The following is a 12,401-nucleotide window of genomic DNA, read 5'->3' as shown; positions in this document are numbered from 1 at the left end:
GGAACTTATTGCAACATGGGAAAATGTCTAGCTGCTCACACCATGCTAACGTACAGTACGGGGTGGGGGGGGGGGGTGTGGGGGGTTGCAGTATAACAACTGGCTGCTCAAGTTAAATTAAAGCTAAAGCACGTAGCATGTAGCTTGGCAAACGGCGACAGTGGATATAATCACAGAAGCTCAATTAAATTCATTAAAAATGAACTACAAGTCCAACGTATTAAGAGCTAAATCTATTTTTATTTACAGAGGGAGCTTTACACCTCAGTGGCGACGGACCGAAAATTGTCATCCAAAAATGGACCAAAAGTGCATTTTCGGTTTCGGTCCGAAAGACATTTGCCACTGAAACACAACCGGCCTTGGTTTCCTCATTATCGGTTTTCGCTTTCAGCCACCAACTGTCATTTCGGTGCACCGTGACACCTTACTTGACAATTACGCCAAATCAGGTCAAAGCGGGTACTCGGGTCCGAATGCTGGCCCAAATTCGTTGGCCTTCTTCAGCAGGGCTGCTTTGACGGCACTAATCTTCTCATCCAGCTCGCTCAGACTGCAGGCCTGACGGGACAAACGACAAAAACAAAGGCAGTCGCGCCGCAATGAGCCAGCGGAGATCCCAAAAAGAAAAGAAAAAAAGAATCAAATAAATCAACGGCGCTACCTGAGCAGGTGACGTCTTGAGTCTCTTGTGCGTGAGGTTCTACAAGGAAGTACACAACGTCATGATTAGAAAACTTTTTTGTGCCTCGAAAAGTCACGTCGGGATTTCTGTAAATGTGTTTTGAGGGAATTCCTCTCTGTAAGCATCCTCTTTAGCAGGTAAAATGCTTGCTCAATAGGGTTTAAGTCTGGTGATTGACTTAACCAATTTTTCTGATTTTGGTAACGTCACCAGCAATAAGTTGACAACTACTGACATCCTTGTGTGGCAACTGCATGTAGCTGCTTGAGCACCCCCCCCCCCCAAAAAAAAAACACATTTTAACCCCCCAAACCAAAAAAAAGTGGTACTTGGGAGTAGAAAAGACCCCATCGGTTTATTCAGAACCACTCGACATCTGCGCTCGCACAAACATGCAGCGAGTCAAAAGCGGCTGAAGAGCGCGGCATGCTGTGCCGTGCTGAGCGACGGCGGAATCAAGAGATGGAGAGACACGACGCGGCTCATCTCGAGCACACTCGCAAAAAACGCCGTCGCTCCGCACGCGCGCGCGCGCACGCACGCACACTTGCCGGACCCACTTCTTCCGGAGCGAGCCGCATCGCATTCTGCTCATTTGCTTTTTGGCGGCAAGTGAAGTCCGCAAAATATTGTATGTAGAACTGAGCTTCATGTTTTCCCCCCTTAAAAAACAAACAAACAAACATATTTTTGTGTATTTATTTATATTACTACTAGAGATAGATCTGTTTTTTCAGGGCCGATACCAATGCCGATTATTAGTAGTCAAGGACGCCAATAACTGATATTTGGAGCCGACATCCATTTTCACTAAAAGGGAAAATATTGGCATCTAAATTTGAAGAAATAAAAACTCCAGCTCTTATTATTTATTTATTTTTTTGAAAACATATGTTTATTGAACAACTTTTAAGGGTTCGTAAAATATTGGAGTAAAAAAAAAAATAACAACCTTAGTCAATAGACATCTTTGTTTTAAAACTCAAACAAAAAGTTGGGCAGTAGCATGTTATCAAAAGGTAAATAAAAACTTAAACAATTGTTTTCTACAGTAAATAAAGTATTCCAAAATGTCAAAATATCTGAAGTATTAAATTTGTACTTATCTTAGTTTTAATTTCAAACAAAAACAGAAGGCATCTCTGAAAATTTTAATCATTATTTCCCTGGGGTTAACTTTTTGTTTGTTTGTTTTAACTCTTTGACTGCCAGACGTTTTCAGAAAAGGGATGCCGTGGGTGCCAGCCGATTTAAGCATTTTTGACTGATCTTTCAAGGTCCACAGAAAATTATGTGTTTGGACTATGGAAACACACATACTACCAAATGAAAGATTGGACTCTCATCTTTCATCAAAAAAAAAAGTTTGTTTCTACCTTATTCCGTTTTTCAGTAATCAACAATAGAAAATGGTTAGTTTCACCTCTGTTTTGAAAAAAAAACGTCTTTTAACGTCTTTGGCACTCCTCCATAGGATTTTACTAAACGTTATTTAACGTTTTTGGCAGTCAAAGAGTTAATGGATCGATTATTGGCCATTTGAATCTTCAAAATGGCCGATGCCAATATTCGTCAAAATGTTGAATATCGGCGCCGGGCCGATGATCGGTCTCTCCTTAATAATTACTACTATAATCTTTTTGGATGTCAGGTGCGTGAATGCGAGGCATCGTAAAGCGCATTGGGCAGCATATGATGTAGATGTAGTGCTACGTAAAAAGCAGTCCATTTAATTTATTTTTAGTTCAAAGGGGGAGTTTTAAACTTGATTGATTTCCATCCCAGAGAGAACCTTGAATCTTTCCTCCGTATTAGCCAAGCAAGTCCAAAGTCCGACAACTGGCCGTTTGAAGTCTGCGTTGAGTCATGTGACTCGAGGCCCACCCACGCCTGTGCCGTCACCTTCCATGTCGGCCCGCAACAATGGCCGCCGACATGGCACCTCTCCCTCTTCGCCGTCGGAGTGACCTGCCGGGCCAATTTTTTGTTCACACTCTTCCCTCCGCCGGCTACAAATTCTCTGCTGGAGACTCCATTTTTTTTTTTTTTTTTTAACCCGAGGTGGCTAATGGTGCCTCACGGGGGTGACTTTGCTACTACTTGCAGAAGTGGCTCTGCAACACGGCAGCGACTTCAATTAGCCGCTTGCAGTTTTCACTATGTGGTCCGGGGGTTCCGCTGAAAGAAATGATGCGTGTACTCACCGTGGACTGGAAGTACTCTGGCGAGAGTCCCTCCAACTGCAGGATGCGGTCCTCCATCTTTTTTAGCCTCTGGTAGACACTCACGGGAACCGGGCCCACTGATGGGAAAACAACAACAATTACACATTGAACGATCAATCATTGTATATGTATTTTAAAAATGAGAGTATCTATACATAATTAAATAAAAATGGTTAATAGGAAAGTAGTAATTGTTATGTGTCGCGAGGTGAAGTACGACAATGAGATGAGTTGGGAAATATATTTAGTGACTTTTAAAAAAAATCTTAGATTGGAGGAATATGTAGGGTTTAACCCTATTAACTCTGTGACTGCCAAAAACGTTAAATAACGTTTAGTAAAATCCTATGGAGGAGTGCCAAAGACGTTAAAAGACGTTTGTTTCAAAACAGAGGTGAAACTAACCATTTTCTATTGTTGATTACTGAAAAACGGAATAAGGTAGAAACAATCTTTTTTTTTTTCTGATGAAAGATGAGAGTCCAATCTTTCATTTGGTAGTATGTGTGTTTCCATAGTCCAAACACATAATTTTCTGTGGACCTTGAAAGATCAGTCAAAATGCTTAAATCGGCTGGCACCCACGGCATCCCTTTTCTGAAAACGTCTGGCAGTCAAAGAGTTAATATAAGCAATTATTAAAAAATACAAATAAAATAGGGGACCACATATTTGCACATCTTTGCTGATCGCGTTGCCTCCAAAGAATTTCAGTCGGAAGATGTTTCTTCCTGTTACCTGTCGGGAGTCTGAGGTGAGTCTCGATGTTGTTGAGGCGCTCCTCGATGGCCGCGTTGCCGCAGTCTTGTGCAGCCGGGCCTCGCGCCTGATCTCCAGCTTCTCCTTGGCCTCCGGTGCGAGTCTGAGGACCGTGCGTGTTCAGCACTCGCGTGACTGGGACAAACAAAATAAAATAAAAAAATAGGGATTATTTCACTATCATCGGCATAGTTGCATCTATTTTATTTTTTAAGTTTTGTTTTTAAGAATGGTTTGCTTCTTTTAAAATTTGTATACAAATGAATAACTTTTTTTAATGAGTGACACACAAATCACAATGTAGTTGCGTGTTTATTTATTTATAAGAGGTCAATATATTTTCACACTTCAATAACAAGAATGGTAAACAAATAATCGAAATCTTCGAATTGTTTTGTGATTTGTGCTAAGGATGTTCCATTTTGTTTTCTTATTCTTACTTTCAAACATTGTTGCTCGAGCTTGGCCACACTTTTGACTTCCATTATATCCCGTGGGACAAATTGTTTTCGAAATCTGAACAAATGGGACCAGTGATTGGGTGCAGCCTTCCACCGTGTCGTAAAATGTCCCATGATTGATATTTTATGTTCTGCTCCCACCTTTCACGTGGCTTTTAAATCCGGGGTACGGCGTGAACACGGCGTCTGTTCTGGCGCAGCTGTCCTCCGCTGGAGAAGAACAAATGCCAAAGAAAAAAAGACACGAATAAAAACACAATAACATCGCCGCCGGTGTTTTCGGAGGCCGTTAGCTACTCCAGCTCAGTTCAGCCTGACCTCTCGCCCGCTGGAAATCAGCTCTCTCCCAAACATTGGCAATCTGCGCGCAGGCTCCCACTCCACACCCTGACACATTCAAGCCCCCCCCCCCCCCCAACCCCCGCGCCAGCGCCTCGCTCACCCTGATTGCAGTCGATCACGTTGCAGAACTCGCGCACGTTGTTTTCATTGATCTCCATCTGCTTGCGCTCCATAAATGCCGATATCCTGCGCTCGATCTGCACAGACGACACACGTAATGGCGGCCGATGGATTGATCGGCCGCGGAAGGCCATCGGCAAAGCTAAATTGTCTTGCTGCTGTAATGATAATGTGACGAGGCAAACAGGAGGGCGGTGGGGGGGGGGGGGGGGGGGGGGGTTCGGGGGCCTTGCAATTTACATGATGCGGAATGACAATTGCAATTCCAGGTAGGCACATAACACGGGCCAGCCCGCATGGCATGATGGAATATGAATACTGTTTGCTTGGCTACCAAAATAAATGCACAACAGAATGGGGCCTCTTGTCCTCCATCCACATCCAATCTGAGAGTAATGAGCATCCACTTCATAATCCATCAAGGACCAGGCCGCGCTCTCAAAGCCCTCCAAGCGACGCGGTCTCTCCCAGCCGACCACGCCGCTAAAGGAGCCCCCGTCCTCGCCCGCCCCCCGATTCTCGGGGACCGCGACGGGCGCTTTAATGACGCGATGATTATTCAGAACCGCAAACCAACCTCAGACTTGCCGGCCCGGATTTGCACCAGGACGTCATTGCCGGCGTCCGACGTGTAAGGGTGGGGGGGCGTCGACGTAGAGGAGCGATGGAGGGCGGTTGAGGACGCGGCGTCACACGGCGTTTCCATCTCGGTCTCTGATGACGCGCGACTTGGAGCCTCCGCCAGGGTTTTGAGGCTCTCGGACACGGCCTGGACCAAATGACAACATCATCAAGTGCATCTTTTACAACTTAACAGTTTTTGCCATGGATTCGATTTCTTAACAACTAAAAAATATCTTGCGTCCGCCTACAAAGGGAAAGTGGTGGTATTTTCTTCTAAATTCAATGCTGACATTCATTTAGTGTTTGCTGAAACTTGTTTTGAGCCAAGACATATATTCTATTTTCATTTTTTATCTTATGACACACCATCAAACAATAATGTCACAAAAAATTTTAATTTTTACTTGATTAGTTACCATTTCGTGAAAAAGTATTTCATTTTTCAGCCTGTCACTATGTATAATTAAGCAAGATACACATTTTTTTTAGTTAAAAAAAAAGATTCATCAGCAAGATACATAAAGGAGTAAAAGACACATTTCTCCTAAAAGAAAATTTCCATCAATTTTTCATGACACAGGTTAACAGCCAAAATGGTCACTGAATGGGGGGGGAAAGAGAGAAAGAGAAAAGAGAGAAATTTAAAAAATAAATAAATAAATGCCAGTAGCGTGCACAATGATTGATACAGTACGACTTAACCAGTTTGTTGTGCACCTGCAGCTTGGTGATGTGCCGCCGTAGACAGCCGTAAGCGTGACTGGCGTCTGACGACTGAAGACTCAAAGCGTCCATGTTGATGTCCACCTTCAAAGCGGCGTCACCTAATTCCAGCTGAGACGCAGCATAAAATGTGCTATGCATTGTACAGTATTCTTAAATAGCAACCTTGCCTCAAGTAATTGCAACGAACATAATCAATTTCGCGTTTTTTTTTTTACATCAGTACTTTTATCGAATATTTTGTTTTTGAACATTTTGTAGGTTATATTTTGTAGCATTGTTACTCTAATATTTGGGTATTTTTCCTTTATAGTTTTGTCTAATGCGGTTTCCTACTAGCCTATGTTATGTTGATTGTTCCCCATTTTATTGTTTTCTAATATATCTTATATTTTGTCTGCTTTTTCAGTTTATTAGTCAGTTTCTTACAAACTTTTTGTATAATATTTTGTCATTATTATTATTTTTTTTTTTTTAAAGAGCTTTATAATTTAAAAAATATGATATAAATGTGCCGTCTGGCAACGCTGCTAGCTCTATTCCGGAGTAATCAGTGCAGTGCACGGAGATTAGTTTGATTATAGTTATAGCTGCCCCATCCAATATGGCGGACTGGCTGACGAATCACAGTAAACGGCCAACCTGCTAAACGAGGTTTCTAACTTAACACAGACCCATTGCAAACAAGGCGTTCACATATTATGCTAGTAAATCGGGTGAACAAGTTTACTAGGAGACGTTGTAAAACAAATGACTACTATTAGAGGATAACCATTTTAAACCAAAGTTTTGCTGCGACTGATGCCAACAGCAGCTCCGAGCGTTAGCATGTCACCTAGCAAACGACACATACTTCGCTGGTTTCCGCGCTTAAAACGGGCACGGAAACAAACACCGAACCAACCTCTGTCGCGAAGTCGGCCAAGAGCTTGAGCAGGACATTCATGCAGCCCGAGTAGCTGGACAACTTGTTACTGTAGGACTCCTTTGCGGGAGAAAAGCTCTCCGCGGTCGGCTTCATTGTGTCCGCCATTGTGGCTCAACGTCGAGAGAAGACGTGCTCGCTGATTGGTTGGGATAGAGGAAATGAAGGCGGAAGCAAGTGCGTCTGTGTGTGTTGAGCCAAGAGACCACTCTCACACACGCTCACGGTTCGTGTCTAATAATGTAATTTACTTTTACACACTTTCACAATTGTACTGTTTCCAATATCAGACTTGTTAATGACTCTAATAACAAAGAGGCTCTGAGAAATTTAAATATACTAAAATTACCCCCCCCCCCCCAAAAAAAAAAAGTGTGTGCAATATACATCTTATATTGTTTGTAAAAGTGTTTTTAATTAAGTAAATATTTTTAAACATTTCAAATGCGTTTGTAATTTAGAATTAATTAGCCACAAAATGTGTTTTTTATTTTCCCATTTTTGACCATGTTCTTATGCACAATGCTCTTTTGTCCTGATTGGTTGGAATGCAGAAAGTTATAGAAAGATGCGTCACCGTGTGGGCGGAGCCAACAAGTACGCGTTTAAGTTAGGTGAATTTATTTTTATTTTTATTTATTTTTTGTTTCTAAGCACTTTAAAGGTATTTGTGATTCACAGACTGTTTCATTTTTTGATTTTAAACCACGTTTTGAATGCTTCACATTTGTCCCTTCACTACAACGGTGAAAAGTAAAAAAAGTTACTAAAAACACATTGACACATACAACAATTGCATTAGTGTAACAAGTTAAGCCAAATGAAAGGGGAAAAAAACATACCAGCTAACATGGTTAATAATCATAAATCTCAGTCAAAATGACATGCTTAACAGTTAACATTGCACTTGATAACTCACACCCAAAAAAAAATCCTCTAATGAGAACATTGTTGTTGAGTGCAGAGCAGACGGTGCAGTATAGGGCAATAAGCACAATGGTGATTTGTGTGTGCGTGCGTGCGTTTGTGCGCGCGCGCGCGCGTGTGCACATTGAGTGACTGTGGGAAAATCTCCTTCCTCTATTCATTTTCCCGTCTTTTCACATAATGGCAAGAGAGACTGATGAGGACAACAACAGGAAAATGACAGTTGCTGGCAAACGAGAAAGCCCAACGCCACTCACGCGCCTCATATGAGCTCTCTCGATGGGTTAATCATTTTAGGAAAAGGGGGTCTGAGACAAGTCCCTTGGCTTCATTTGTCTGTATTGCCCCCCCCCCCCCCCTGAAATGGGAGCGGAACTGTAACACTTGACATGGTTTGGCACGCTGAGCCATTGCTCCCAATGTTCCCACACAGGGAGAAGTTACTAAATAAGAAAAGAAAAAGTATTTAATTTGCCTAACTGGAGGCTAAAGTGTTTCTGATGTGTTTTCATGACAAAAATCACAAAAATATGTTTTCTTTGTGTTGCAGTGTTGGTGAAAAAAAATCATGAAAATGTGGAGATACCTATTTTTAGCTGAACTGTAATAATATTTACGTACTGAAAAAATGTAAGTAAGTACTGTATCAAAAAAAAAAAGTTTTTTTTTTTTCTTTAACAAAAACGACCAAACAAAATATGTCCTTATGTTTCATACATTTAAAAAATATATATATTTGGAGATATTTGCTTTTTTCTGGACAGAAAAAGAAGCAACCCTCAAGCATTTTCATCTCAGAAGCAACAACAAAGAAGTGTTTTCTTTGTTTACGTCTCTGGGAAGAAAAAAAAATCTTAAGAAATTAAAGATACCTAATTTTTGTTTTACTAGTTGAACTGCGATCCAAATAAAGTGTTCCCAAAACATTAAGTACTGTATCTCAAAATGTTCGGATTTATATATATTTTTTAAATAAATAAACATTTCCTAGAGTTTCACAACAAAATATACAAATATTTGGCGTGACATGCTTTTTTTTTTCGACAGGAACAGAAACAACTTTTCATCGCCAAACTCTGATTTGAAAAATAGTTTTCATGCCAGAAATTTGTTTACTTTGTTTTTGTTTCTGGGGGGGGATTTTAAAATTTGGAGATAGCTGTTTTTTTTAATTGAAATGCAATCCCAATAAAGTCCCCCCCCCCCCAAATATTTTTAAAAAATTGTGATTTACAGTATATATTAATAAATAAATAAAAATGTCCTTGTGTTTCAGATGAAAATGTGTAAATTTTTGGAGATACATGCTTTTTGCTAAACAGGAAAAAAAAATCAGCTCTATCTGCAAATGTGATTTAAAAATGTTTTTATCCTCAAAACAATAAAAAAAAAAATTATTATTTTGTTTTGGAAAAAAAACTCTTTGACATACTCGAATTGCAATAATCTAACAAATATTGCTAATCTGTTTTTTTTTCCCCCCAACAAAGACTTTGTGGGTTTTTTTTAACTAAAAAAATTGCTTGTTGGTGGCAACCAGAATTTTAAGCCGATTGTTTAACAAATCACAATCAAACGAGACATTATTCCAAATGTGTGCTTTTTTTTTTTTGCTTGCATTGCATGTCACACTTTTCTCCTAAAGCCAAAATCACATTTCGCTGCAACTTCCTTTTTGGTTTTGGTTTTGGATCCTCTTCCCACTTTTTTTTTTTTGTTTTTTAATTTATTTATTTATTTATTTATTTTCTTAAAAGCGCCTGCACCTGTCACCTGGGGTCCCGCTGCCTCTATTCAGCCTCATTTACATAACCTCGTTTAGCAGTTCACAAATCAGAGCCATTAGGCGCCGCTCACGGGAGCCGAGGGTTCTAATTTGCCGCCGCCTTTTCACAGTCAGCGGGGAAATTGTTGCGCTCGGGAGGCCCCCGAAAATAAAGGTGCGGGTCCTGGCTTTGATTGTTGATTGTGATGGTAAATGTACAGATGATTAGGACAACTTCCCCCCAGCACCCCCCCCCCTTCCCCCCACTATTGATTTCTTGCCAGAACGCAGCAGGCGACCGATCCCGGGTGCTGCTGGGAGCCCACTGGAGCAGGAAGACATGGATCTGTAGGCCACATTTGTCATGGTGCGTTCCTCAGGTCAATGAACAGGCGAGATGTTTACAGACAGGCTATATTAGTTTGAGATTTTTCATTACACTCTAAAAACAGTTGGGTCCAAAATAACCCAATTATGAAGCAAAAATGGAACGATTCACTTTATGGGTCAATTTGACCCAACTTTCTGGGTTGGGTCAAATCGACCCAAATAGAGGATCAGTCCATTTTTGACCCATTGTTGGGTTATTTTCGACCCAACTGTTTTTAAAGTGTAGGTACAAGTTGTAATGTTAAGCAAATACGAGTGACGCAAAGCAGTCGAATATTCTGCCTGTATTTCATAATTTTATTGTTGTAAACATGAGGAAACCATGTTGATTATTCTGCCAAATAAAAGAATCGGCAAGGGCGTCAAAGAATCCAAATCGATTGGGCCTTAAGTTATAAATGTCAGCTGATGCTACTGAACGTTAGCAGTTGTATTTGTTTTCAAACCAGCCGTTTTAATGTCCTCAAATAGATACCAAATTTTGACCGATTGTGCTTTTCCACAAATTTGACGACTGCCAAGTAGCCCCCCCCCCCACACACACACACACATCCCACCCCTACCCCCACCCTCAGTGGGAAAAGCCTCGCATGAAATGATGTTGAAGTTGCGCCGTGTATGCTTCAATCCACGCCAAACTATTTCCAACAGCATTCCTCAAAGTGCGCGCGCGTGCAATCACTCCAGGCTCCCCGAACGGCGGAGTCTTTTTATTTACGCGCCGTCGATTCAACAGGCTGTGAATAGGCCCAGTCAAGAGCCGAAAATATATTTTCAATCTGCATTCAATTTGGCAAAGATGACAGCGACGAGGAGCGCGATTCACACTGCCGCAAACTTGCATTGTGAGGGGGCTATCTTTTGGAGGAGACATGTTTAATTAATCAACAAATCTCTCCTCCTCCTCCTCCTCCTCCTCCTCCTCCTCGCATGTGTTTGCACTTCACGCTCGGCATGAGGCGCATCCTAAAGATTGCATGAAACATTGCGTAACAGCAGACAACACAATGAAATGAAAAGATCCAGCAAAAGGGGTCACGGCGGACAAAAATGTTTACGAGGGTGTGATTCGCTAAAGTACGCCGGTCCGTTGCCTTTTCTATTTTTTTTTTTTTTTTTTACCAATATATTTTATTCTTTCACTTCACTTGAGGATAATTTATTACAAGTGTGCAGAGCAGGTCGGTGTGGGGGTGGGGATTTCGTAGAGTGGTGCTTGAGAATGCTATAGCAACCAAAGGGGACCTTTGGTAAAAGCAACTGTGCTCATGCTAGAGTGACAAAAAGAAAAGAAGAAAAAGGACAACATACACGCAAAACCGCTTTAAAAGAGCACAATGTAGATGAGACACATTTACATGAAAGTTGACATTCTTGCATTGTAGAATAAAATATCATTGTAGTGGAATATAATATATATATATATATTCCATCATGCTTCAATTACAAAAATGGCAGAAAAAGCCTACTAGCACATCTGAACTTGAAATGGTGGCAGGTGAGTGCTGACTCCCATTTAACATGAGTTTGAATGCGATTGGTTCATTGTGAACACAGCCACATCCGCCGTTATTAGAGGGTGTGGGACACTTTTGCAAACACATCTTGGAAAATAGAGGTCAAAACTGTACAGTTGAAATTACACTTGAGTATATTGTGACCAAATTTTACACCAACCAACCCAATTTTTTAGGGATATCCATTTGACCCATCTTTTTTTTTGGGTCCGAGAAATAACCCGAATAGTTGAGTCAAATGAATAGCCCAGAAATTTGCACCCCACCAAAATTGGGTATGTTTGGACAAAACAACCCAAAAACGTGTGTGTGTTTTTTGCAACCCTAAAAAAATGGTTTCTTTTGTGAATTCTATTATTCGTTTAACGGGTTATTAATTCAACCCCAAAAAAAATGGGTAATCATAAATAACACCAAAAGTTACGTATTCAACCCAGAAAGCTGGATTAAATAATTATTTTGGGTGAAATGAATAACCCAAAAAGTTGGGCTGAATAAATAACACAAAAAGTTGACCCAATTTGGGTTATTTTGGACCTAACAGTTTTTGGAGTGTGGTACACCTTAGGATGGGCGAGTACCGATATCAGGTATTGATATCAAACTGATACTGGCCTTTTCTAAGGTATCGGCATTCACACCAACGACCGATACCAATGGCTGAGAAAGTGTGTTTCTTAGCCAACTCTATCCATTGCTATCATCTCATTTGTCCATTAAGATGCCATTTTTTAAAGTTTGTGTACGTTTATGAGGTTTATAGCTACCAAAATAAAATAAATCAAAAACAGAAGAGTTTGTTGGGGCAGCCTGTGGCTCCCGTCTAATCCCGTCAGCTTCCCTCCTTAACAGGACACGTCTTCTTAGTGTCGTCTTGACAAATGACTTTTAATGAACACGTAATTCATGGAAATAGACTGTCAAAGCAAACAAGCATT

At 40.9% G+C, this 12,401-nt stretch overlaps 1 protein-coding gene across 3 annotated transcripts; it reads right to left on the bottom strand.

Annotated features, from left to right (window-relative positions):
* Window positions 1-220: 220 nt before the first annotated feature.
* Window positions 221-7,075, bottom strand: mbip (MAP3K12 binding inhibitory protein 1). 3 transcript variants are annotated; one of them, XM_077562650.1, is made up of 9 exons: window positions 6,844-7,070; window positions 5,919-6,050; window positions 5,170-5,361; window positions 4,573-4,669; window positions 4,272-4,340; window positions 3,649-3,804; window positions 2,890-2,987; window positions 665-703; window positions 221-561 (listed from the first exon to the last, which is right to left on the bottom strand). In XM_077562650.1, exons 1-9 carry the CDS (start codon window positions 6,970-6,972, stop codon window positions 454-456), a joined length of 1,020 nt encoding a protein of 339 aa, XP_077418776.1. In that variant the 5' UTR covers window positions 6,973-7,070; the 3' UTR covers window positions 221-453. The 3 variants fall into 3 exon arrangements, with proteins under 3 accessions (XP_077418776.1, XP_077418777.1, XP_077418778.1); XM_077562651.1 differs by having other exon boundaries at window positions 5,934-6,050; window positions 6,844-7,063; XM_077562652.1 differs by lacking the exon at window positions 5,919-6,050 and having other exon boundaries at window positions 6,844-7,075.
* Window positions 7,076-12,401: the final 5,326 nt, after the last annotated feature.

Source organism: Vanacampus margaritifer, chromosome 1 (genome assembly GCF_051991255.1).
Source record: "Vanacampus margaritifer isolate UIUO_Vmar chromosome 1, RoL_Vmar_1.0, whole genome shotgun sequence".
In the NCBI taxonomy this organism is placed as follows: Eukaryota; Metazoa; Chordata; class Actinopteri; order Syngnathiformes; family Syngnathidae; genus Vanacampus; species Vanacampus margaritifer.
This window is presented reverse-complemented; position numbering and strand designations above follow the sequence as displayed.